Raw genomic sequence first — 26,689 nt, 5'->3', positions numbered from 1 at the left:
TCTGGCCTTACAACTCCAGGCTAAATTACCCTGCCTTTTCTTTTAGGAGATCTTTTTTCCCTTTTTCTTCACCAACATCTTCATTATCCTTTTCATTTTATATCTTTTTTTATTTTTAATAGGTGATACATGGCATGAACAGGATACTCACTTCAAAAGGTAAAGTAAAAAGTAGTTCTCCTGCACCCCCTGTCTGCCAGACTTTTCAGTTCCACACTCCAGGTAGCAGTTACTGGTGTTCACATTCTTTCAACAATGACAGGAACTGAAATCGTTATCAGGTTCTCACCAAGCGTGTAGTTAATGCCGAGTATAGCCGGGGAACCTCCCCCTGGCTTTGGCAGGCAGGCCCCGATGCTCTTATACCAGCCCAGCACGTTAGGTGGCATAGTATCCTCTTTCTCTTGCTCACCTCAATGTAACAGCAACGTGTACTCATCAGCTTCTACCTTAGAAGCATAGGATGAAAGAACTAACAAGGGTTCTTAGGGGTCATCCAACCTGGTGTCTTTGTGAAGATATGGGAGTACCCAACAGTGCGAGATCACACACTCTTAAGTGAGGTGACTTCCCTAACCTGCTGCTCTTTTCACTATGGCACATTCTTTTTCTTCCAGACGGTTTAAACTCTTGGGACTAGCCATACTTTCCTGGCTTGTATCTATGTGTGTGGCCTCATGTGTCTCTCACAAATCCAATTCTTTTCCTTAAGGATCATTTTTATAAATTTGAATAATAGCCTTACATTTATCACTGATTAAAAAAATTATTCCTGTTAGCAATGGATCCCAAGGAAGCAACAACCAATTTTTTTTTTACCTTACTCTTTACTTTTTCTTTTTTCTGGTCCATTTTAAGTCAGTTAGTAAGATACATCACTGGAACAATTCTTATGGGAATACTGATATTTGTGGAAGGCCAGCTCTTTATGGAGCTGAGTCAAAGCATCTTGATTTCAATTTAGCATATAGGAAGAGCTTTGTCATAGGGCTGCCCTAGGGAGCCTATTCCATCCTCATTTACTGCAAGGCCTAGCCTGGAGAAAAGTAGCAACCCTTACTGTATCCACATTAGCAACCAGGGCAGAAATAATAATAATAAGGGCTATTTTTTTGTTGAGCATCTCCTACTGGCAATCACTTTACATACATTTCTCATTAAATCCTCACAACAACCCTAAGTAGCTCTCAACTCATTTTCATTTAACCAACTTGCTAGACCAATCAGTATTTTCCCTTTAGCCTACTTCCTGATGTCCCCGATACATCAACTCCTCAAATCTTAAATTGTGCACTTCTGCTCCCACCCTAGAACCTGCAGGTGTACCAAGAATCCACTGAACCTTGTTCCTAAACCTGTTTATGCCAGTTGTACTTATTGTAATAATGTCATTTAAAAAGTATACAAATGATGACATATGAATTATAAGAGTTAATTGCACAAAACTTTGTTACATGCTTTAGAAATAGTCATTGTTTCGCTTAAAAATCTACTGTTGAATTCACCGAGAAAACTATAAGCTAAATGATAAAAAAAAATAAAAAAAACCACCATCCAGAAACAACTGATTGTTTTTTCGCAAATGTCTTCAAATTCTTGCTTCCATTTTGAAGATATCACAGACAATAATGCATCATGGGTGTGAATTATGCAGGAAAGACAAAGAGCAGCCACAGTCAGGAACCTATCCTCAAAGAAAGGTCCATTACTCTATACAAAAACAGCAGATGAATGTATGTATCCACACTTCAAGTTAATATTTACAGTCTTATTCCTTTTTTAAAAAATGATTCCCTGTTTTAAACAGCTATTACAATCAACACATCAACTACCAATCCTGATCAATTCATTTAAGAGGTCTCTTACTGAAATTTATTCCCATTTCACAGATGAAGACAGGAGCTATCAAGGCCAAAAAACTTGGCCATCACCACATACCTAGTCATTGGAGGAGCTGCAAGTGAAAACCAAACATCTGACTTTGAAGCCCCATTCTTGATCTTGACAGACACTGCCTTATCATTTATACCCTAAACTTGAATATCTAACATGCTGCTTAGCCTTATAATTCCCTTTGCACAGCAACATTTTCCTGTGCAGAGAAGACTGAAGTATAAAATAATCTGTTATGAATCTTTTAGCTCCATATGGATTTGCTGGGCCTTTCTGAAAGGATGCATCTCAGCAAGGCTGGCTGTGAAACAAATCTCTAAAGCAAACCCTGTGCTCTCATTGGCTCCTCTAATTCTAGCCATGGAACTCGTCTATGGAAATGGTCCAGACTTTTGGCAAAGAATGATTACTCTAGGGTATGTTAGGAGTTTCGGCCTTTCTCCAATCCACAAAAACTCTATATAGCATTTTCCAGATTTTGGAACCCCGTCTTCCTTGCATCTCCATCTCCTTCTCTTAACTGACTTATACCTGAGATTTCCTGTACTCAGATACCATTTTTTTTCTTTTACCTAGTAGAATACTGAGAATGGGGGAGGCAGGATGATATGCACAGTGTTTATGAGTCAGAAAATATACCCCAAATTGCCAGTAGGCACTGCCACTGAGATTTACCCTCACTTAAAACCATGAAATTAAAGGGTTTAATTTGCTTGATATTAAAGATGTCAAAGATGTGTGTGTATGTGTGTGTGTGTGTCTGTGTGTATTTAAGCAACATTCATGGTACATCTTTCTTCAGTGTAACCTGAGTTTGTCCCTGGAAATCTTAAAAGTGAGAAAAGATAAAAAAAAGTAAGTGCAAGATTAAAAGTTTTCTTGTCCAATTTTTTTTTTGATGGAGCAGCCACTGTTAGACTATGACTTTAAATCTTGTGAAATAATAGAAATCATAAGACTACAGGCCTCAAGAAAGTCTTAAAGAAGCCATGCTGTTCATCTCTTCCTCCTTCCCTCCCTCTTGCAGGCTAGTCCAGTCTCAGTCATTTATTCCAACCTGAATCCATCCTATTTTTGAATTACAGTAGAGAATTAGAACACAACTGCCTCCCTCTGTAGTTCACCTAGCACTTGATAACCCTCACTGTAATTAGAGTCTAAGGAAAATCCTCCTGGATAGGAGGCGGATGGCCCAGCCTCATGACCCAAGGCATATGGAGTCCATGAAAACCTTTGACTTTTCCCAAGCAGTGGGATCTCTGCTGACTCACAATAAACGAGCAGACTTCTTGCTTACTATAGTGTTTTTCTGACTATTGCCCCAGAAAATAAACATGAAGCATGGTAAGGAAGAGCAGTCCTGTAAAACCTCTGGACTCGTCGAAGGGGATGATTAGGTAGTGACAATACCAGGTCCTCTGAGATCTCACCAAGCCACCTTCACACTGTAGTATCAGGAAGGCCAGTGTCATGCTTAAAAAAGTTTCCTCTGAAGGGAAAGGAAGCTGAAGCTAAAAATATATCATGCCAGCTGTTATAAATGCTTCTCCAAGGAAGCACAGCAACTAGAGTTACCTCTTTGAAGAGCAAATGAGGGGTTAAGGAAATAATGGAATTTTTCAGTTACATGCCAGGTTGGCTAGGTTTGGGGGAGGAAGAAATTTTCCAACCAGAAAGTATGTTGGTAAAAGACAAAATAATTCCATGAAGATTTATTTATATGACATTAGTGGTTTAGGACGGGGAAGACCTGTAGCCTGTGAAAAAGAATCAGGATCTGTAGGCCATGTCCTTTCTTTCTTTTGAAAGATTTCTTTATTATTTATTCACGAGAGACACAGACACACACACACACAGAGGCAGAGACACAGGCAGAGGGAGAAGCAGGCTCCCCTTGGGGAGCCTGATGTGGGATTCGATCACAGGACCCCAGGATCATGACTTGAGCCAAAGGCAGATGCTCAACCACTGAGCCACCCAGGCATCCCTTGCCCTTTTCAGTTTCCAAGAGGCCACACGCAAGACCTCTCTTCTTGTCAGGCCTACATAAAGCTGTGTGGTGTCTCGCCTTCCCTTGAATATCTGGGTTCTGATCATTTTTTGCAAGCTGACTAGAATAGCTTAAAGTGGCTGCTGGTCTTGTAAGAAAATGTGAAGGGCAAAGGGCAAAGCATTCCTCGAACCAAACAGGTATCTCTGAAGCAGCTGACCCTGGCAGAAGCAGTCAATCAATGGACTTGGAGGGGTTTTTCCCAGTGGCTGATCAGGGGTTCCCAAAGGAATCACTTTCCCTGAGATCTACATCACCCTCACTCCTCACCTTGCCTGCTGGAGTAGTTTTTTTTCCAGGTGTTGGCTTTATGGGGCCTAGCAACCATCGTTCCCAAAAATGGACAGACCCTTCATGCTCCTGGAAGGCCAAAGCCCAAGCAACATCCAGGCACTGGGTGCCTCAGTAGTTTTTTTAACTTTTAATTTTGAAATAACTATAGATTTAACAAGAAATTGCAAAAATACTACATAGAGAGGTCTCATGTACCCATCTTTCCTGACTCCCCACAAGGTGACATTTTATCCAACTATAGTGTATTATCAAAACCAGGAAATCAACATTAACGAGACTATAGACCTGACTCAGCAGCTTTGTACACAGATTTTTGGGGTGGTACGGAGGGGTACCATTACAAATTTGTGTGCAATCTTAGTGCATTTTTTCACAGGAATAAATTCATATAACCACCTCCACAATCACGATCACAGTGTGTTATTAAAAGTCTGTTAGTATTGGGACCTAGTTGGTAAAATAAGCCACGCAAAAAAAGAGTAACGATAAATGTCACTATGAGGATAATGACAGAAGGCTAAATGATCAATATTATCACCAAATAGTGAATTCCCAAGGACGTTTTCTCGTTTATTTTGGAAATTCATTAACTTCATGAACATCTGCCTAGTGAGCCCAGAAATTTATTAAGTTCCTACTGTTCAGCAAACATTTATGGCAGGGTGGGCAGACAGGCTTCAGCTCACATGCCATCTCTTATTGAATTATAGCGGCTGCCTTGAGGGGTATATTGAGGAGGATTTGGAGGCCACATCTGGCCTTAGCAAGAGACAGCCAGTATCTAACAGAGACTCTCTGCCACAGGAGAATGGCAGGTGAACGTGTGCCAGGAAATTGCCATCTCCACAGTTTCTGTGACTTTTCGAGCCATGTGGTGTTCTAGGTGCTGGGAAAGAGGGAGAAAGACACAACCCTTGTCCTCAAGGAGTTTGTGATTGGGAGGGGGAGGCAAACATGTCAACCAAGAATTGTGACACAGAATGCTAAGAGGTGACATTGAAATATATATATGAGTCAGTGCATGAGTCAGTGCAAAGTGAGCACAGTTGGGGTGCAATTTGGGCAGGGGTTTAGATCTGTGTGCTGTGGAGAACTCTTGATGCTATGGTGGCTGTTCCATATGGGGACAAATGCAGAGTCAGAGTAAACAAGGGTCTGCTAGCTAGTACTGAGTCAATGCCTGAGGATAGGATAAAGAGGGACAGGTATGTCTCCTCAGAGCTTGACTGCCTGGGTTCAAACCCCAGTTCATCCAAACTTTTTTGGTCTGTGACACGGGTCAAGTTACTGAGCCTCTCTGCGCCTCAGATTTCCTCATCTATCAAGTGGGGATAACCATAAGACCCACATCATAGAGTCTGAGGATTAAATGAGTTAATATTTATGTAAAGAGATTTGAACAGTACCCAGCATGTAGCAAATAATACGCAGTTGTGTGCTATCACTGTTCATTTACTTTTAATGATCTGTGGTACCAACATTTTTTAAGGTATTGCTTTTATTTCAGAAGAATCAACTGAGGCTAATAAAAGAAATACTAAGGTTCCAAAGTGTACCATGAGACTGTAGAAGTGAGCTGTTTCAATGGAACGTTTTGGAATAATTTTTGTAACCCAAAGTTTCTGAGTTCTTGCCTCATACTAAGCTAGCAAAGGGCAGCATGTTTTCAAATCCAAATGTAAAAAATGTGAAGAAAAATCAGGTATTGCAATGATTTGAATAGAAACAAATTTCTTTGATCCGTAACTGCAGCAACATAGTTTTCTTCCAGGTCCGAGTCTGCCAGCAAAGAGTAGAAAATGGTTCGAAAGGTGGTCTGAGGTAACAGAGATGGCACTGATCTCCACACAAGGGAAATCTGTGGGATCTCAAGAAAACGGGGAGGTATTTTTCCTGAATGGTTTACTTTTTCTATAGCCGACTTCAGACAGGAAGCAAATGCAGAGTTGCTCAGCCAAGTTCCATGCACCTTACATTTGGAATTGCTTATAATGGCCAAAGCAAAGTTGACTAAGACTTGTGTGAATGGTCAGTGGCAGCCAATACCTTGGTTCTTCCTGATCCTATGAGCTCATGAGGAAGAATCTGCACACTCTTGCTTTTAGTGACCAGACCCCTGAGGAGCCTTACAAGGAGAGTGAGGTTCTGAAAAATACATTCTTCCCTTTCTTGTCAAACACCTTGATGCTAACTCAAATGTTTGATTGATTTCTCAGCTGTCCCAACCCATTCTTCTCCTTCTCATGGAAGAAAAGGTCCTGCTCAAAGGTTCTGTGTGATCTACGTGATTTAACATCTGCAACCAAAAAAAGGTACTCTTGCCTCTGCTTAAGTAGATGAAAATAGGTTGATTCTTGTTATCTTAGGGTTTTGTTTTTACCTCCTAATCTTAGTCTCATCCAGATCCCTTCCTTCTGAAACTGCATGGCACCATCATGCACATTTTGAATGCCCTCTAAACATCATTTTTCTGCATCTCAGTGTTCCAGCACCTTCTCAAAGTCAACATACATCCAAAATTGAGCTTGTAGCTAGTTTCTCTCCCTATTTTGCCTTTTATCTTTTTGAATCACTAACACAACTTTCTTCATCCCTTAAATGCGTACCATGGGTTACATGGGACGCCTGGGTGGCTCAGTGGTTGAACATCTGCCTTTGGCTCAGGGCGGTACCCCAGGATCGAGTCCCACATCGGGCTCCCTGTGTGGAGTCTGCTTCTCCCTCTGCCTGTGTCTCTGCCTCTCTCTCTCTCATGAATAAATAAATAAAATCTTAAAAAAAAAAATGCCTACCATGTGTGAAGTACTCCCAGTTTATCTCTATTATTCCTTTTTGATAAATCCAGTGGTTAATTTTTGGGTCTTCATTTTATTAGAGGTATCAGCAGAATTTTACCGAATCACTTTTTCCCCTTGAAACATGTTCTTCATTCACCCTGCAAGACACACACATTTAAATTTTTCCTGACTTCGGGGCAGCCCCGGTGGTGCAGCGGTTAAGCGCCGCCTGCAGCCTGGGGTGTGATCCTGGAGACCCGGGATCGAGTCCCATGTTGGGCTTCCTGTATGGAGCCTGCTTCTCCCTCTGCCTGTGTCTCTGCCTCTCCCTCTCTCTCTCTCTGTCTCTATGAATAAATAAACAAAATCTTAAAAAAAAAAAAAACAATAAAGTTTTTCCTGACTTCAGTGGTTTCTCCTGTGTTTCTTATGCTTTATCCTCTTCTTCAGTCTTCATGTTGAAGTACCCAGCCTCAGTCTTTGGTCTTCCTTTCTATCTACACATAACTTTAAATACTACCTATGTGCTGGTAACTCCCAAATGTCTACCTTGTCATACTCATACATCCAAATGCCTATGAGACATCTCATTGTCTAATGGGCACAAAGATTCATCACAGGAGACACCACTCCCAATCTTACTTTCAAACTCAACAGAAACTTTCGCCATCCTTCTAGTTGCATAATCAAAAACTCTGGAGTCATTCTCGAATTCTTTCCCTCACACTCTTCATTTATTTTGCCAGGAAATCCCATTGGCTGTACTTTCAAAATATATCTAGACTCTAACCATTTTTCTCTCTTCTACCTCAGCCATCCTGGTCAGAATCAGCAATGTCTTGCCTGGATTACTGCAATAGCCTCTTAACCGGTCTTTGTTGTTTCTATCCTTGCCCTGGTACAGTCTATTCTTAATACAGCAGCCAAAGTGATCCTTTTAAAATGTAAGTCAGGTCACATCACTCGTCTGCCAAAAACCCTCCAATGGCTTCCTGGCTTACTGAGAGCAAAAGTCAAAGTCCTTGCAATGCCCTGCAGTGCCCTGTAGGATCTATCCTTCCCTGTTACCTCTGCAACTCCCACTCTCTACTTCACTCACTCCTTTCTAGCCACTGGCCTTCTTGCTTTTCCCCAATAAGCTGGGAAAAGATCTTGGGGATCTTTGCTTAAGCTTTTTCTCTGGTTGGACTCTCCTTCCCCCAGACATCCACTTGGCTAACCCCCTTACCTCCTTCAAGTCTTTGTTCACGTTACCTTCTCAACAAGATCTATCCTGATCACCCTATTTATTACTATAATCACCTCACCACCTAGGCCTGATCCTCCTGACCCTACTCTTCTTATTTTTGTGCCACTTATCAATCTCTAACATACTATATAATTTCCATATGCTAGACTGTTAGCTCCACAAGGGAGGGCATCTTTGGCTTGGTCACTGACGCACTCTGAGTGCCTTAGGTAGGTTAAGCATATAGTAGGTGCTCAATAAAATTTTTCCAAGTGAATGAATGATTAAATAAATGAATCAATAATGTATGTCCAATTCTAATTATTAGAACATGTCTAGCATCTCTTTCTTCTCTTCCATGCCTGTTCTTATCCTCCTGATAGTTTCACTACTTCACAACTGAGGCTTTGAAACTCACTGATGCCGTACTCAGCACTGTCATTCATCTGGTTTGCACACAGCAGACCATTCCCTCTACAGCATTGTTCATATCACTGCCATGCCCACAGTGTGATGCTTGGCCTCTTTAGAGCTCTCAGATACCCTCCCTCACTTTATTGCCTTCTCTTACTACTCTTTTAACTTCACAAACCTCTCCTTCCTCACTGTTTTCCAACCCTGCCTGCATACTATAACCTCCACCCCGTTGCTCACAATGCATGTCCCTACCCTTGGTCCTCCTGCCATCTGCTTCCTAGCTTACATCCCCTATTACCTGCAAATGCTTTCCTAAGCCTCTGGTTCATAAGGACCTTTTCATTTCACACATTCACAGTGCTTACAGTCCAGACCCTCTGTTCAGCCGACACAATCCTATATTGCCCGACAGCTGCTATTGGAGTTATTTTTTAACTGCACTTTTATGTAATGCATGGGTTATTATGTAAAGTTTTTGCAGATTAGTCTGCCTGAAGGGAGATATTTCATTTTTACTTGTGAGACTGACTGATATATTTTCTCTCTCCACTTATGTTATAAGTTTCCTGAAATTGAATCACTTTCCTTAAGCTTCCTTATATTTTTCATAGCCTCAAACACAGTGCTGGGCACTCAGGAAGTGGGTAGTGTCTGCAGTGTCTTTGGATGATGCAAAATCCACAGATGGAGGAGGCCATGAATGCTAAGGCACCAAGATTAAAACCCAAAAACTGTGTAAGGAAGTCATCTTCTAGTTAGTTTCTTTTCATTAACTGTCATTAATGTGGTGGATAATTTGAAAATGTGAAGCACTAATTGATCTCAGTTCTCTTACTGTGATTTATAATCTTGTTGTTTTATGTGAATATTTTTTTCCATTTGGAAAGAAGGAAGACAGGTAGCTAGCTCTTCAGTGCAGTAGAAGAGGTCCTGAAGCTTTTAGTTCAACACATTTTCCATTGCAGTGAAATGGTCAAAAGTTACAGCATAGTCAAGGACCCCTCGTCTACTCTGCATGGCCAGGGCTCAGGAAAGGGGCTTTCATCAGCTGACAATCAGAGATGCAGGTGAGGGCACAGACTGTGGGTGTCAGTGTTAGCACTTTACTCTCCGATGTCCTTCCTACTGTCTCTCATGTATTCATTCACTTAGCAGACACTGTTGCCAGCTCTGGCCGGGGCTGGGCATCTACATATATAATTTCATGTGCCTTCACCACAGCCCTCAGAGATGGATATCATGGATATTCTCATTTTACAAATGAAGACCTTGCTCAGAGAGGTTAAGTAACTTGGCCAAGCTGTAGTTAGCAAATTGTAGATCTGTGATTTGGATTCAGCAGGGCATTGACGCCAAAGTCCTTGTTCTTTCCACTCTGTCAAACTGCCTCCCAGGTGCTCAGGATATATTTGATAGAGGTATAAGTGAATGAATGACCCAAAAGTTTGCAGTTTTGACAAACACAATTTAACCACCATAGACAATGCAGAAGACTAAAACGACGACATTAATGTTTTGTCAAAGAGATATTGAAATATAAGTGTTGACATGGCCTAAGTGTTTGCATGAAACTTTCTGGAAGAGAGACCTGAGCTTTCTTTGTCAATATTCTGAAACAGGGCTTCAACTCCTTTCGTCTTCCTGAGATATATAAACCTAGTTATCTTGTTAAACCTTCAAGTCTTTTTCTACTCGATACCACAGAGGGACCCAAAGATCTAGGAGTCCATGACACTCATCTCTGCATTTCTTCCCCTCTGCAGACCTGGGTGGCGGCGGTGAAAAATGAAAGCCTCCACTGACTACAACTTGCTAACCACCTTGAACATACTAATCTTGCCAAGACTTACAGGCCTGAATGTGCAAATCAGTAGAGACAGAAATATGATGACCCAAGACTAATGACATAAAATTCAACCCTTAAAATAGAAAAGGCCAAGTTTTGAGAGGGCAGGCAGCTTGAAGCTTGCATCTCTCCCAACTATCAAAGAGTTTTGTAACAATTACTAGATTCCGTCCCTGACCAGGAAACTTAGGCCAAAAAGCTCTGTCATCCAGCATGTGTCTGCTTTAATAATTGTCCCAGCCACCAATCTCTGTCACACAGAGGCTAGTGAAACTGTTCCCTAGATTACTAGTCAGTGAAAGAGACTGTCCCCAGAATCTCTTAACATAATAAAGTAATGATGCAATAATCACTTAACCCCCCAAATGTACTAGTTATTGAAATCTTGATGTAAAAATAAAAAAAAAAGAATTAAAAATCTCATGTTGCAGCATTATGAATGCAGTATCTTAAGCATTGCCTTGGTTATTTCAATTAATGTAGTTATAATCTGACACTCCCATGTATTTGAGAAAGCCATTTAAAAGGGCCCATTAGCTGAAAGATCTGAGCAGAGGGAGAGGCCAAGAAGCCGTCACTGTTAATTCTTAATACCCTCAGATCTTTTAATTGGGGGTTCCTGCATGTTGACAGGCATGTAAGGTCTGACCACAAAAGCTTTCCCCCGAGAAAGTTATCTCAGTGCTGACATTGTATTCACAGACACATGCAACTAGCATCAAGGATTTCTGTTTCACGATGGGGCCCTCGCCCGTGTTGCCACTTATAGAAGCGCCCATGGCATGTTTGTCACTTTGCTCAGCCTAAGCGGGGAGCCACAGGGAGGACTCCCGGCCCTAGTCCCAGCTGTGCGCAGGGTACTTTGCTTTAGTGGTCAAAAGAGCAGAAAGCCGTCCTCCGCTCTCCCCTTCCACGAAGCTGTTCCTGACATGCCTCTCCTGAGTTAGACTGAGCAAGAAAAGGGCATAGCATTCACACCAGGCCACAGCACAGAGCGGCATTCTCAGTTAGCCAAACCTGTTTTCCTGGTCAGGAGGAAAAGTGCCCCCAACAAACTGGGGATAAAAACCAGAAAATGCAAGGGAGGGAACATTCCAGGGGGAAATATATTTAAAAACAAAACAAAACAAAAAAAACAAAACAAAAAAAACAAAACAAAACAAAACAAAAAACAAAAAACAAAAAAAAAGGAAGAAAGAAAAAGAAAAAAAAAAGAAGGAAAAAAAAAGAAAGAAAATGCACAAATCCCACAAGAGCATCTGGTTAACCAGGGGTTAGAATCAGGTTTAGAGAATCACACATAACTCAGTGTCTTGGCAAATCCAAAAACCCCAGGGCGAAAGGCATGTGGGTAAGAGGTATTTCTACTTGTGGAAACAGGAAGTTTCCTCCTTTTACCGTTTATTCTCTCTCTTATTTATTGTTTTAAGGTTTTAGTCCGGTTTACAAGCCAAATTTGGACCATCAGTCATGTTTAACCTGCCCAGCATTTTTATCTTTCCAGAGTCAAAAAGAGCGACAAAGGTGGGATCCAGAGATCCCCTTCCCACAGCCAACTGCGATGAGCCTGTCTCTCCCAGGGTTACGGGGTGCTCAGAGCAGACATTCTCAGCGGGACATGCCACACGCAGCAAGTCACCACACCAGACTGCGCTAAGGGGCTTCCGGGGAACTTACTTGTACTTGTGCTGGTTCCAATCGTATTGATTGTGGTGGGGACAGAGGAGGAGGAGTAGAGGGGCACATGGCCGTTCTCACACCCCAGGCTTTTGTCCTGCCAGTTGGAGGCGTTGATGCAAATCCCAGAATCCCGAGAGTTCTGCCACCCATTGAGCTTGTCATCGGAGTTCTGTCTTTGGTGATAGTAGTGTGTCTGCCCATAATCCACAGAGTCCGAGCGGCTTCGGTTCTGGCCGCCAAAGCCGGTGGACGTGCGGTCCTCCAAGTGATTCAGCCACATGGCTAAGGCGCTGCGGTCCTCCAGCGAAGTGGCCGGGTGTATGAGAGCATAGGACAGCAGCTGTCTGCTCTCCTCGATGTGCTGGTTGTGTTCAATAGAGTGCGCCAGGATTTTGGGCAGCAGTTTCATATACTCGACTTTTGCATCAAGGTTTCCTGGCTTCAGCAAAGGCAGATGAGTTAACAGGAGGGAAATCACTTTATCCTTGGATTCCTGCTGCCATTGGTTAATGATTCCTGGAAAGGAAAATATACGGGGCAAATAAGCAAATACACCCACAATGGCATCAAACGCCACCCTATAAAAAAGAAGTCCTCCGGGTTGGAGTCTCCATCTATGTATCCCGCCTGTCTTTTCCTCAAAGCGGCCCATGTATCAGACTGGATAACCGACTCCAGGTTGTCAGGGGGCAGTGACATAAACGAAGCACAGAGCAAATGTTCTTGGATGTTTGGGACCTCAATCTAATTCCTGCTCAGGTCTCCAAAGAGCCTATAACTACTTTGGTACAACCAAACAGAATTTACAGCTTAGTGTTCTTTCTTGGAAAAATCCAGTCACGCCTTCAGATGGACAGGGGGATAAGGAATAAGAACATTTCCATAGAGAAGCGAGTGGTGTCAAAGGTTCATTGGCTTCTTGGGGGTAAGGCTGCTTTCCCTCCTCTAGACATCTCTGGGAAAGTGGTTCACACCCTAGCAAAGGCATTTGGGTGAATATGGTTAAAACTTCCTAGACAGAGAAATTAGGCAAAGAAAGGACTCCCCTCGTCTCGGTAAAGGAAGCCTGTACCTTTCTCATGAGAAGCTACCTCAGAAATCCATTGTGACCCCAAAGCTAGATCTCAGAGCTAGATTTAGCTCTAGTGGCACCTCTGATCACATGTGATAAGAAAGCTATTTTTCTTTATGTAGAGAAGATGTGTTTAGTTATCTTTTTTATGGTAAAGTATATATAACACCATATTTACCATTTTTAAGTGTACAGTTGTGTGACACGGAGGACGTTCACCATATTGTGCAGCCACCCTGACCATCCATTTCCGGATCTTTTTCACCTTTTCAAACTGAGACTCTGTACTCGTTGAATAATAACTCCCCCTGGGTGTTATATTATATGTTGGCAAATTGAATTTAAATATTTTTTTAAAATACTAACTCCCTATTTCTCCCCTCCCCCAGCTCCTGGCACCCACTGTTGTATTTTCTGTTTCTATCTATTTGACTACTCTAGTTACCTCATCTAAGTGAGATCATATAGTATTTGTCCTTTTGTGACTTCACATCTTCAAGGTTCATTCGTGAGAAGATCCATTTGTGACACACTCTCAAGGATCCCCTCCTGTCCCTTCTACTCAAAACACACACTTGTTGCCTTTAGTTAAACAAGGATAAACAATGTACTCTGCCTCTGACTGGCCTTTGAGAAGCAGCTTATTCCGGAAACTGGTAGTTGTCCTCAGAACCTGGGGCCACAGGAAAGAAAGGTCTCTTCCTGAAAAGTCACTCCTGACACCAGAAGACATTGTCTCTGGCCTATTGCTTACCCTACATACGCTAGGGCAGGACAGTCCTACTGGCTTTCATGCAATATCCACAGAGTTGAAAAGGGGTCTCTGGAATTTGGCAGAGGGGCTTCACAGTTCTAGTGAGGCACAAACATAACAGGACAAGCTCGAGTCATTGTTGACCAGAAGCTACAAATGCATCAGCTAAGTACTAAAAGGCCCCTCAAGACTGAGGTTGTATTCAAAGTTATCAGGCAAGGAAGGCATGATATATAATGAAAGAACATGGGCTCTGGAATCAGGCAAACGTGGGCATGGATCCCAGATCTGCCACTTCATTTGCAGTGGGACCTTGGTAGGTTACTTGGCCTGTATAAGCCTCAACTGCCTCATCAGTTACGAGTGTTACCAACAGCCTCTGTCCCTTTTTGTGTGGTAATGTATCAAAAGGACGGGCTAAGTACTCAATGGTGGAAATAGTGCCTTCTACTTGTCTCTGTATTAGTTGGGCTCACATTAGAGCCATGTTGGTTGGTTTTGGACACATAATTTTTTCTTTTTAAAATTTATTTATGAGAGACACAGAGAGAGTGAGAGGCAGAGACACAGGCAGAGGGAGAAGCAGGCTCCATGCAGGGAGCATGACATGGGACTCGATCCCGGGTCTCCAGGATCAGGCGCTGGGCTGAAGGCGGCACTAAACCGCTGAGCCACCCAGGCTGCCCTGGACACAGAATTTTAAAAATAAATGTAGAGTCTAAAGATGGCCCAGGGAAGGTCATTTAAAAATATCAGAGTTGGAAGAGATGGAAAATCAAAGGGTGAAAGAAAATGGGGCTGAGTTTATAATTGAACAATAATGAAGAGATGCTCAACTTGAGGATTTCATAAGAAGATGAACGAACAGTCAACTATTTGAAGTACATGTCTTCAAATTGAAACAGCAGAGATTAAGACGAGATGTGGAGAAGAAAGGAAGTGCCAGGATGACAAAAGACCTAGAGGAGTCGCCAAAGAAGGCTTTATAATCTCTGTCCTGGGGGCCTGAAGACTAGAGATAGATGGTTTAGGGAAGCACTGTTGGATAGGAATGTAATGTGAGCCACATATGGTCTTGAAAATTTTATAGTATTAGAAGAAGAGTGAAATGAGAGGGGTGAAACTGATTTCAATGATATATTTTCTTTAATCCAATAAACAAAATATCATTATCTAACTTATAATCAATATAAATTATCAATGAAACATCTTATATTCTTTTCTTTGCATCAAGTTTTCAAAATCCAGGGTGTACATTACTGCTGATATCACATCTCAACTTGGACTACTCAGTCACAACTGAAGTGCTCAGAAGCCATGTGTGGCTGGAGGCTGCAGAACTGGCTAGGCATGGGGCAGGAGATATTCAGATGGGGAAAGTGGATGGCAGGAGGGCACGAATGACCTCAGCAGGTCCCTCCTGGCTCTCTGACTCTATATTTAGCTAACTGCCACCTGACAAAAGATAGCCCTTGCATTCCATTAGGTATGGCCTGCCTTCCAAGTAGTTTTGGGAGATGGAGGAAGCGCCAGTTCTAACTTCCCATCAGTATATTTTCAGTAAACACCCAGCATGTTTTTAATTATGCATATGCTTAGGATAAAGATAAAATCTATTCATCAAGCCCAAGGAATTAAAGAGGCCCTGGCAAGAAGCAAAAGGTCCTGAGAGGAAGATATATCTGTGTGTGATGCCAATCCAATGAGCAGACGTAACTATTATACACCTGGAAAATGTATGTTTAGAAATAAAATTTAGGAACAACTTTTAATAAAAATTCATAAGGTTGAGGAACTCCCGAGCTTTCTGCGAGGTCACTTCCCTGTTTGGGTTGCCTACCCTTCTGCAAAAGGTCAGCCACCCCCCCACCCAAAAAAGGAACAAAAAACATAAATAGGACTCGGACTGCAAACTAAACATGTTATCTCCATGTAAGCACTCTCTGCCAGGGATTAACCTGGGACCCAGAGGACAAAACAAGCACAGCAAAGAGGAGAAGAAAACAATGTGCCCTGGCCCCTTCCAGGCCTGAAGTGGGTCTTTCTCCAACCTCGGGACAGGGCTTGGATGGTGTGGGACTAGGGGGTGGCCAGGAAGACGATGGTGACTTTTGTTCACTACTACCAGGAATGTGGAAGTGAGGCTGAGGCTGCCTCCTGAGGAGGTGTACTACTGGGTCGAGGTATTCCTGCAGCAGTTACAGCTGCCACACTGACAGCTAATGGCACTGAATGTTTTCTATGTGCCAGGTACTCCTGTAAGCACTGTGCATGCTTGATCCTCCTAAGAAACTGAAGAGGTAGGTCGTCTTACAGCCTTATTTTACAGATGAGGGCAGAGAAGCACAGAGAGGTCAAGCCATTTGCCTTAGGTCCCCCTGGCTAGTGCAGAATGGGGGGATGCAGATTAGCACAAAGGTACACAAAGATTATCATGCTAGAAGAGTTGGGCCATAAGTTAAATACATTAATATTTATAATATAGATAATATGTAATTATATAATACATAAGATATAAAATCTATACCTCTATATAGAATGCATATATGTGTATTATATTTATAAAGAGAATAATATGAATATATTAATAGAGGACATGGATCAGCAGATTTGCCAGCTGCAGGAAAAAAAGTAGTCACAGAGGTGCTACCTCCTGTGGTTTTAAAACATGTCTACAACTTCTTTGACATTCCTCTCTAAAAGATGGAGCCTAATTAATTCCTTTCCCATTCAGGGCAGGGCTAGACTTAGTGAGTCACTTCTAGCAAACTGAACGTGCCAGAAGGGACAGTGTGTGTTCATGGATTAGGTTATAAAAGGCACTAAAGGGGCACTGAGTGGCTCAATCGCTTAAGTGTCCAACTCTTGATTTTGACTCAGGTCTTTACCTCAGGGTCGTGGGATCAAACCCTGGGTTGGGCTCTGCTTAGCACGGACTCTGCTTGTCCCTCTCTCTCAAATATATAAATTAATTTAAAAAATAAATACGAGGCACTGAAGCTTTTACCTTGTTTTCTCTTAGGTTACTGACTTTGGGGGAAGACAGCCGTCATGCTGTGACAATACTCAACCCAGTAGGGAGAAGGGTCTTGATAGTGAGGAACTGAGTCTTCCTGCCAACAGGCAGCACTAACTTGCTGGCCCTGTGAGGGAACCATCTTGGAAGCAGAACTCCCAGCCTATTAAGCCTTCACATGACTGCACTCCAGACAACACTCAGGAGACCCTGAGCCCGAACCACTCATATTCCTGATCCATAGAAAGTGCATGTGGTAACATGTTTATTTTTGTTTTAGCTGCTAAGTTTTGGGCAATCTGTCATGCAACCAAAAAACCCAATATACCTCCTTAAAAGTTTTCCTCTAGAAAAATGGAAGTGTTAGCCTTTGGCACTGAGCAATTCAGTCCTTCAGGCAAAATCATTCCCATTCTGAGATCAACTCATGAAACTAACCTGTTGCCACTAAACATTCACCTCAGCCTCCCTCATCCTGATCATCCACTTGCCAAACAACTTTTGGACTATGATTTAACTCTTAGTATCTTTAGGGAAAGAATAAACTGATCATACAGACTTGAGATATTTCTAGATTCTGTGATAATGATTTTTGGGAGTGATTTAATGGTTTCTGATTGTGATTTGATTTCCTGTGGAGGTCACCTTCCTGTACTCAGTATATGGACTCTGAGTACATCTGGTCTCTCGGATGATGGCTCCTCATGGCAAATAAGCCAGCACTGCAGGGTCGACTCTCCTGCTTTCCAGGTAGAACTGAGTCAATCTCTCGAGGTGAACATCCCCAGGACACTGATGAGAGTAAGCATCTCCACCTTCAAACAGAAGCCAGGTCTTATAGGTGGGGACTTGGTACATGAATGCTAGGTCCTGTCAGCTGCCCACTGATCATCTTTGTAGCATCCACACCATCTTCCTGAGGGCAAGGAGCTTTTACTGAGATGTGGACTCAATGGATTCTCCTTACTAGGGAAGACTTAGGAATCTTGAAATTTTCATAGTCAATCACTTCAGTGATGTGGTTTCTATTACCATACACACCAATATCACTCTCTTTAGTAGACACAGAGGTCCAAGAATGGCAAGGCTAAATGTTCCCAACTCACCTCTATTAATTTCCCTGAATATTTTCTCGAGATAAGGAGAAAGATAGTATTTGCTGGATGTTTTATGTGGATAAAAGTTGATGATTATAATTTATAAACCAGTGACATAGGAGTAGCAAGAAAAAAAAATCCTAAAAGAGCTATAATAAAAGACCATGAGGGTTAGGAAACTGTCCCAATGATTCTTAGAGTGACAAAGATTGTGTTTAAATACCAAGTCTGGTATTATTACTACACAATTGTATGTCAATGTTTAAGGGCTCCAGTTGTTAGTAAATTACTCTCAAATTGCTATTTTATTATACCCTTGTTTTCATTTAATAACATTTACTATAAAAGGGTTTCTCACAAGTGTATTTAGGCAATTTGCTCATGCAAGAAATGGTTGGAAAATAAGTGTGCACATACAAGAAATACTGTTTAAATAAATGCACTAAAAGGCAGGAATACTAGTGGATTTTAAATGGTCAATTCTCTTTGCAAGGATTTATATTACAAACTCAATTTTAGACACATCATACAATAAAGCCTTCTAAATGTGGTGCAGTTTTGCACAACTCAGGGACAGTCAGCCAGTGAAAATAACACACACTATGTATTTGGTAGGGATGTGAGCTGACAGGGCCTCTAAAAAGTTAGCAAGGAGAATGGCAAATGCCAACATAGCAAACAGTGGGATTCTTGTATTGGCACCTGCACTTGCTTATTGTCTTCCAAGGTACCTTCTTTTTTATTTTTTTTAAGATTTTATTTATTTATTCATGAGAGACACAGAGAGAGGCAGAGACAGAGGCAGAGGGAGAAGCAGGCTCCCCGCAGGGAACCTGATGTGGGACTCGATCCCAGAACCCCAGGATCATGACCTGAGTCAAAGGCAGACACACACTCAAACACTGAGCCACCCATGTGCCCCCCAAGGTACTTCTTGAGCTAGAAATGACTGGTGAAATATCCCCATGATTTGGTGGAGCTCCACAAGACATGTAGATTAGACTATTATGGGGGACTCAGACAGTATGCAGTTACTGAGCTCCTATCACTGCAAGTAGTGCTTCAAGCAGATACATAGGACTGAGTAGATAGAAACCTTCTCTGTTTCCAAGAAGGGTGATTGGCAGCTTCCCAGGTGGCTCCCATGGATCCTTGCCTCTTGGTATTCACACCCTTGTGTACTCTCCTCCCACAGTGAATCCAAACAGGTCTATGTGACCAATAGAGTGGAGTAAGGTGTTCTGAGATTAGGTCATAAAAGGCATTGTAGCTCCAACCTCCCTCTCTTGGCTCACTCTGCAGGAATGGAGCCACTTCAATTCTGAAGACGTTCAAGCAACCCTGGGAGAGACCTATGTGGGGAAGAAATCAGGCCTCCTGCTAACAGCCAGCACTGACTTGCTAGCCATGTGAGTGAGCTACCTTGGAAGTGGATTCTCCAGCTCTAGTCAATATCTTGACTGGAATCTTGCAAGAGATTTTAAGCCAGCACTACTCAGTGAGGTTGTTTTCCCAAATTTCTGACCCTCAGAAAACTGTGAGGGAAATATCATGTGAAGCTCTTAAATTTGGGCGTCATTTGTTACACAGCAATAGTTAACTAATACAGCTTCTTAGTGAGCTAATTAGAGCTTTGTGTTATTTGGTAAAAAGAAAAAAAAATCACTCCAAAATGGTACTGCCCCTTGAACTCTTTAGAAAATAAAGGGATCTATGTAGTAGATTTCATAGCCTATTATAACCATTAGAGCTTTCTCTGAAACCATGAAGGTCATTAGCTGCTGGACATTCATAGACACCTGATGATCCTCAAAGAGTACCCCTGACCTTAACAGATACCTACAATGACCGATTTACCACTACAGAGTGGCCTGGTCATCTCTTCAATGGAGACTTCCCATCTTAGTCACTTTTCTTCCTGGGTGCTGGCATGAATGGGTACTCCTGGAGAGCTCTTTTGCTCCTGAAGGACCCAGGCCAGTAGTAAACTAGTTCTGAGATTTCAGCCAAAAGCTCAAGTTGGGATTCACATTTAGGTTTCTGACCTCTTCCTGGCTATGGCCAACTTTTGTAGGTCTGAAGCTGCCCGTTCCCAGAGGGCGCATTAAAGCTGGCCAGCTCCACTGACCACTTGCCTTAGTTCTGACCTCACATCTATATAGACGACTCCCACATTTGTATTGCCAGCCCAGGTCTCACCCTGTGCTTCAGACTCACATGTCCAGTTGCATCCTCTACATCTCCACTCAGTTGATCTCAAAGTTACTCTCTTCAAAACTGAGCTCCCACTCTCACTCTACTCCTGTGGTCCTCTTCTCTGTCTCAGCAATGGCTCTTCCATCTTTCTAGTAGTTCAGGTTGAAGCCTTCAAGTATCCTTGACTACTCTCTCTCTTACATCCCATATTTAATCTGTTAGCAAAAACATACCCAGATTCTGACTACCTCTCACCACCCACCTCCTGCCCCATAAACAACCTAACAACCAGAATGATCCTTTTATATGACTTATCTCTCAAAGTCATATCACTTCTCTGATTAAACATTCCAATGGTTTCTCATCTCACTCTGACTAAAAGCCAAACAGCCTATTGGGCCCTCTATGATAGAGCCCTATCCCCTACTACTGGTCCCTCATTCTTCTCAGTCCTTTCTCGCTTCCTTGCTGTTCTTTAACATGCCAGATATGTGCCTCCCCCGAATCTTTGCACCTGCCCTTTTCCATATGGAACGTTCCCCCCACCACCCAAATCCACATCTAGCCCCGCCCAGTTCTGTATTTGCTTAAATGATGCCCCAATATTTTAATTGCCCACATCATTCCCTCACCCTATACTTCTTTATGCCCCACACCCTACTTTATTTCTCCCCATGGCATTTATCACGCAGTCTGGTGTATAATGATACCTATTTCCTGTCTTTCTCACACTAGACAAAAGCTCTGTGGAGGGCAGTGATGATGTCCCCATGTTCTCATGCATTATCATTTCCTTATTAATTATATTTTTAATGGCTATATAAAGTTGTGCCCAGGCATTTTGTTTGATAGTGACTTATTAGACTTTGGATTTCTTACTCAAAATCTTAAGCATTTCCTAGAAATTTCTTTGAAATTAAGACTGACAGAGTGGGTGACCTACAAACTATCAAAGGCACCAAATGTCACCTCAAAACTCTCCAGTCACCTCTTCCTCATTTGATTCTGCAGAATTCTGATTACTTCTAGCTTTCACATCCAATAAAAACAGGAACATGTCAAAGAGAAAAATAAAATGATTAACTTAATTTTCAAAATCTTTACTACGTCCTCCTGTTAGTATTCTGTTAGGATGGAAAATTTCCCTACGTGCTAGAAAACAAAAGCATAACGGGTACTTTTCTTGATTGTAACTGACACCAATTAAAGTAATCTTCATGATAAAGATTCGTTAGGCTGAGACAGCAGAATTAAATGTATTTAATATGACTCTTTTGCAAACATCTGTTGAAGAAAGAAAGAAAACCAATGCCATTCTATATCCAAAGTCTGGGCCATAAATAATTATCTTCTAATAAAACCTCACAGGAATGGGTCTCCTAAGAGTCATATAAATTAGAGACGAAGAAAATGTTACCTTACTCTTGACAAATGCAAGACAAACTCTTATAAACTACATTCAGCTAGTTTTTAATACCAGAAACCCCTCAGAGGAGAGGCTATAAATGTTCCAAAAGCAGGAAGCTTTCCCACTCACTAATCTTCAGTGCCATTCTCTTGCTCCCAGACCACCACTGACAAAACCCCACATATCACAAAATGACTCTCCAATAGTATTTCAAAATAATGAATTAGCAATCCTTATGCTGACCTTGCAGAGGAGAAAAACATGCTTTGTACCACAATCCTTAGATGAGGGCCTTATTCCGTGAGAAGCACCAGAAGTGAGAACCTTAAAGGACGCACACTGTTGTCCAGGTGGCCTAAAGGCAATCATATCTGTTAATGAAGAACTTCAAGACCAAAATCCTTGCCAATGGCCAGACGGAGTCAATAAGGAGTGTCTTGGGAGAAATATAAACAGGTCAAGTCCCAAAGGAATAGTTTGTGCTTGATCCGACAGACCAAACTGAGCCAGTGCTTCCCATAATAGGTTTACAAACCTCACTAAGTTGGGGAAGGGCCATTTCACCTGTAACAACAGGGAGTCATTCTATGTCTTTTTCTTTTTTAATTTATATATTTAAAGTATACAACATATTTTGATATACATATACATATTAAAATGATTATTATTACAGTCAAGCTAATTAACATTTTCTTTTTTTATCAATCTTATATAATATCCAGTGCTCATTACATCATGTGCCCTCCTTAACATCCATCATCCAGTTACGCCATCCCCTCACCCCCTTCCCCTCTAGCAACCCACAGTTTGTTTTCTATGATTAAGAGTCTCTTATGGGGGATCCCTGGGTGGCACAGTGGTTTGGCGCCTGCCTTTGGCCCAGGGCGCGATCCTGGAGACCCGGGATCGAATCCCACGTCGGGCTCCCGGTGCATGGAGCCTGCTTCTCCCTCTGCCTGTGTCTCTGCCTCTCTCTCTCTCTCTCTCTGATACTATCATAAATAAATAAAAATTAAAAAAGAAAAGAGTCTCTTATGGTTTGTCATTCTATGTCTTTAAATGAGTCTGAATTGTAAAGTCACTGGGTCCTACGCTTTCTAAAATGTGGAATTCGCTCAACAACTTATACACAAAATTTCCCATCTTGAGAGATGGGAATCCAAAGTGTAAGTGTGAATGTAGGAGCCCTGTGATGTGTGTAAATACTGTCACCAAGGAACAGCACACATACATCCCCAGAATAGACGTGCCAGAAAAGTTGATAGTAAAATTTATGTATCACTAACTTAGGTATGAAATCTGAAATACATGTATAAGTTATTCTATGGAAGAGAGAATGGACAATTTTGTGGAGGGAAGGTATTCGAATCCATGGTCACAAATGAACTGTTACTGTATTTATAAAGAAGGGCCTAGGCGACTGTACAAGGAGGGCCTTGGGTGAGCAACCCTAGAACATTTCCAATCCTATTCCCTTGTCCTCATTAAGTATAGCCCTGTAGAGGGAGTGGGAGGCAAACCTCCCTTTCTGGGGTTCTCTTTAGCTATTAGCCAACTCCAAGAATTTATGCAAAGATAAGCAGCTTATTTTCACTTGTTATTTGTGTACCAAACTCATTTTCAGGCTAGCAGGTCTGTCGATGAAATCAGAATAAGCTTTTTCAGATTTTTTGAAAAGGGGAGGTACTTTTTAATTACTAAAGTCCTCTGGGGCAGTGGGGTAGGAAAGGAGAGAGGCAGGATAGACAATGGCAAAGGATGAGGTTGTGCAATTAGAAATGAGAATGGCCAAGGCCGTTTCCCTCCTTCTGGGCATCCCACCATGAAGTTAAATAGGACCAGAGGTCAGTATCTGGACGAGAATCAGGAGCACTGACCAGCCGAGGACCCTCTGCTTTAGTAGACTTTGTGAAAATGATGCAGGGGGAGACAAGAGCTCTGTGCCCACAGTTATAAAGACTATGGACAAAGGTCTCTTGCTTTTCCTTCCTGAGCCTCAAACACAATCTGGAATTCTCAACCAAAGGAAGACCTGAAAACAGCAAAAGGACTTAGGCAACACTGGTCCAGAGCCGGAAGCAACAGCAATGGCCGAGCTTTACATCACCACCCTTAAGGGTAGATGTATTTATTAAGCCATTGGGTCTTTATTTTTGGTCTCTTATCAATGTAGGTGGCCTACTATTAGGACCTATCCTCTTCAACAGGGTGTGCAGGGTCAGAGATAGTCATGGGAAAGCTTTCATACCCCATAGAAATGTCTGCAATACAGAGAATTTGGATAGAATCAGACCAGAGAGGTAGATAAAATACTTTAAGGTCTCCATTAATAGAACCAACTGCTAACTCTGTAAGGAATATAATTCATTTTCTAAAATAACCCCAGAACCTCCAGCAGACCTCCAACCAGCATCCAAACAATATTTACTGGAAAAACACAAAAAGCTTAATTGATTATCACTACACCAATGGAGACAACCCTTGGCTATTCAAATCTTAAAAGAGATCGTTACTATTAAATACTCTCTTCTTAGAAATGCCCTGAATCTAAATAAATCCTCCCCCTCCTACTCTCGCCCCCATCGACATCCATGATATGGTTTAAGAATCTGCCATCTCCCTCAAATCTCATTGATCTACTGTGGCCCTCACTGTCTGTCTCTACCACAAAGACCAGCTCAAGGACATACACATTCATGTGACACTTTCCTCAACGAGACTTGGCTCCCTGAGAACAGGGACAGTGTTGCCCACTTATGTGTCTTCTAATGTTTGTTTAAGTCCATGCTGATCACACAGGTTGGCTGGACCAAACTGGATAAAAGATACATGTACTCAGGGATCCCTGAGTGGCTCAGTGGTTTAGCGCCTGTCTTCGGCCCAGGGAGTGATCCTGGAGTCCCAGGATCGAGTCCTGCGTCGGGCTCCCGGCATGGAGCCATGGAGCCTGCTTCTCCCTCTGCCTGTTTCTTTGCCTCTCTCTCTCTCTCTCTTGCTGTTTCTCATGAATAAATAAATTCTTAAAAAAAAAAAAAAGATACATGTACTCTTTCGGCAGAGCCAATCTGTTGCTTCTCAGTTCAGTCTGTCTCCAGTTGGAGTGCTAAGTGTCAACAGTGGAAACTTTGGGACCAGGGCAGAATAGTGGGGGACCCTGGGCCTCCATTGAAGGGGAGCTCTGGCCTCCTTTCAGGGGTGGATTCCCCCAGTGTCTTCACTTCAGCTCCTCTCGAGGAGCTCAGTCGGCTCTCAAACAGCCACCTCCCACCAATCTACACACATACACATACACACACAGAAAACACAGACAGAGGTGGGAGCCCAGCTGTTTGGAAACTCAGATCCCAAAACACAGGTTACAAATACCTATGATGGGCTTGGTTTGTCTTGGGGTTCCCTTCTGAGGTATTCACTTACAAGAATGGTAGGAGCATCAGGCCCTCTAAGTGACTTGAGGGAAAGGAAAAGAAAGATAATAAAATGTACTGATTAAGAGCATAGATTCTAGCTGTATTGTCTTGGGTTTAAATCTTGAATCCAGATCTTCCATTTGGGTAGCTGTGTGATCTTGGGCAATTCACTCAACCGCTCTCTACACTTCAGTTTCCTCACTTGAAAAATGGGGTTCCCTCATAGAATTGTTATGATGTTTGAATTATTTAATCTGCGTAAAGCAAGGGAGCACTATCTGGCCCATAGTGAATGCTGTGCAATTGTTAGGGACAGTCACCGTCATCTAAGGGACCAGGACAATGCTCCATGGGCCCTTTCCTACAGACTGGGGAAGGGGAAGAAGAGAAGATAGGAGAGCCAAAAGGCCTAAGACATTGGTTCTCAAAGTGTAGCACCCCCACCTCACCACACACACACATACCTGGGAACCCCTTAGAAATGCAAATTCTGGGACCCCATCCTAGATCTACTAAATCAGGAACTGTTGAAAAACCCCTTCAGGTGATCTGGATCCAGGCTTAGGTTTGAGAACCACTGGTCAAAGGAACTAAGAAAAACCAAGGCCTCTGATTCCCAGCTTCGGAATGATCAGCAGGTCAGGGCTGGTATATAACCAGGTAGGAAAAATTATTTCCTGCCAGGAGAAGGGCTAGGAGGAATCATTTCAAAAGGTGGCAAGGACCTATTTTTAAGAGGAAGTGGTTGAATTTTTAAAAGGCAATCAATAAATAAGCAAGTAAAATGTCATAATATTTCTAGGACAGGGATGACCTCTCTGGTTTTCCATTCCTAAGCAACCTAGTGAAAAAGAGTGAAGGCTAAATAGGGAAGCCATGACCCAGCCCGCCTAAGTTTTCTGGGTGGCATCAAGAACAGTAAACAAAGTCTGACCAGGCCTGGGGTGGCTCTGTAAGATGAAGGTGAGAATTTCCATTTTAAAGTATCTCTACCGCAGAACCACCCCCTCACAAACCACTCCTGCATTAACACCATCCCTGCCACCAGAGTTCTGTGTGCTCCCAGAAGACTGGAGGTGGGCCTGTCAGAGTCCTGGGAAGAGCCTGGGGCGCACAGCCAGAGCATTACCTCTAGACAGTTGCTCCGGAGAGCCGTTGGTGAAGAAGTATCAACTCACAGGTCTAACGGTGAACCACAAGACATGCAGCAACAGGAACAAAATTCTCTTGATTAGAGGACCGTAAGATTTTGCTGAGTTTGGGGGAGAGGGCACAGACGCTGTACAGGTTATATGGAGCTGAACACATTACAGTTGAACCAGATGTTAGGTGAAAAGTTGTGAGTTGATGGAATTATCACATAAGGGATCGCTCCATCTCCTCCCTCTCCACTTTGTCCTCCTCCTTTTCTCCCCTCCTCTGGTGTCTGCTAGGCACAGCTCCTCATTATTGAGTGTCCAGCTGGGTATTGTGATGTCAGAGGCATCACCCACTGTGGACGATGCTGGAGGAGAGACCAGCAGCCCTGATGGACACATGGCCCTGATTTGA

The 26,689-nt window shown here is 42.5% G+C and overlaps 1 protein-coding gene across 5 annotated transcripts in view; it reads right to left on the bottom strand.

The window, feature by feature from the left end:
* Positions 1-26,689, bottom strand: part of SAMD4A (sterile alpha motif domain containing 4A) — a 210,590-nt gene that overhangs the window by 70,729 nt on the left and 113,172 nt on the right. For 2 of the 5 annotated variants that reach the window (XM_038544761.1, XM_038544762.1), the window contains exon 3: positions 12,183-12,701. In XM_038544761.1, coding sequence (XP_038400689.1) covers positions 12,183-12,701 — 519 coding nt within the window. Of the gene's footprint in view, positions 1-12,182; positions 12,702-21,971; positions 22,084-26,267; positions 26,581-26,689 lie in introns of those variants that run through there. The other 3 variants (XM_038544764.1, XM_038544763.1, XM_038544766.1) reach the window with 3 other exon arrangements.

The sequence above is a fragment of the Canis lupus genome, chromosome 8, assembly GCF_011100685.1.
Source record: "Canis lupus familiaris isolate Mischka breed German Shepherd chromosome 8, alternate assembly UU_Cfam_GSD_1.0, whole genome shotgun sequence".
In the NCBI taxonomy this organism is placed as follows: Eukaryota; Metazoa; Chordata; class Mammalia; order Carnivora; family Canidae; genus Canis; species Canis lupus.
Note: the sequence above shows the minus strand (reverse complement) of the source record. Positions and strands in the feature narration are given on the sequence as shown.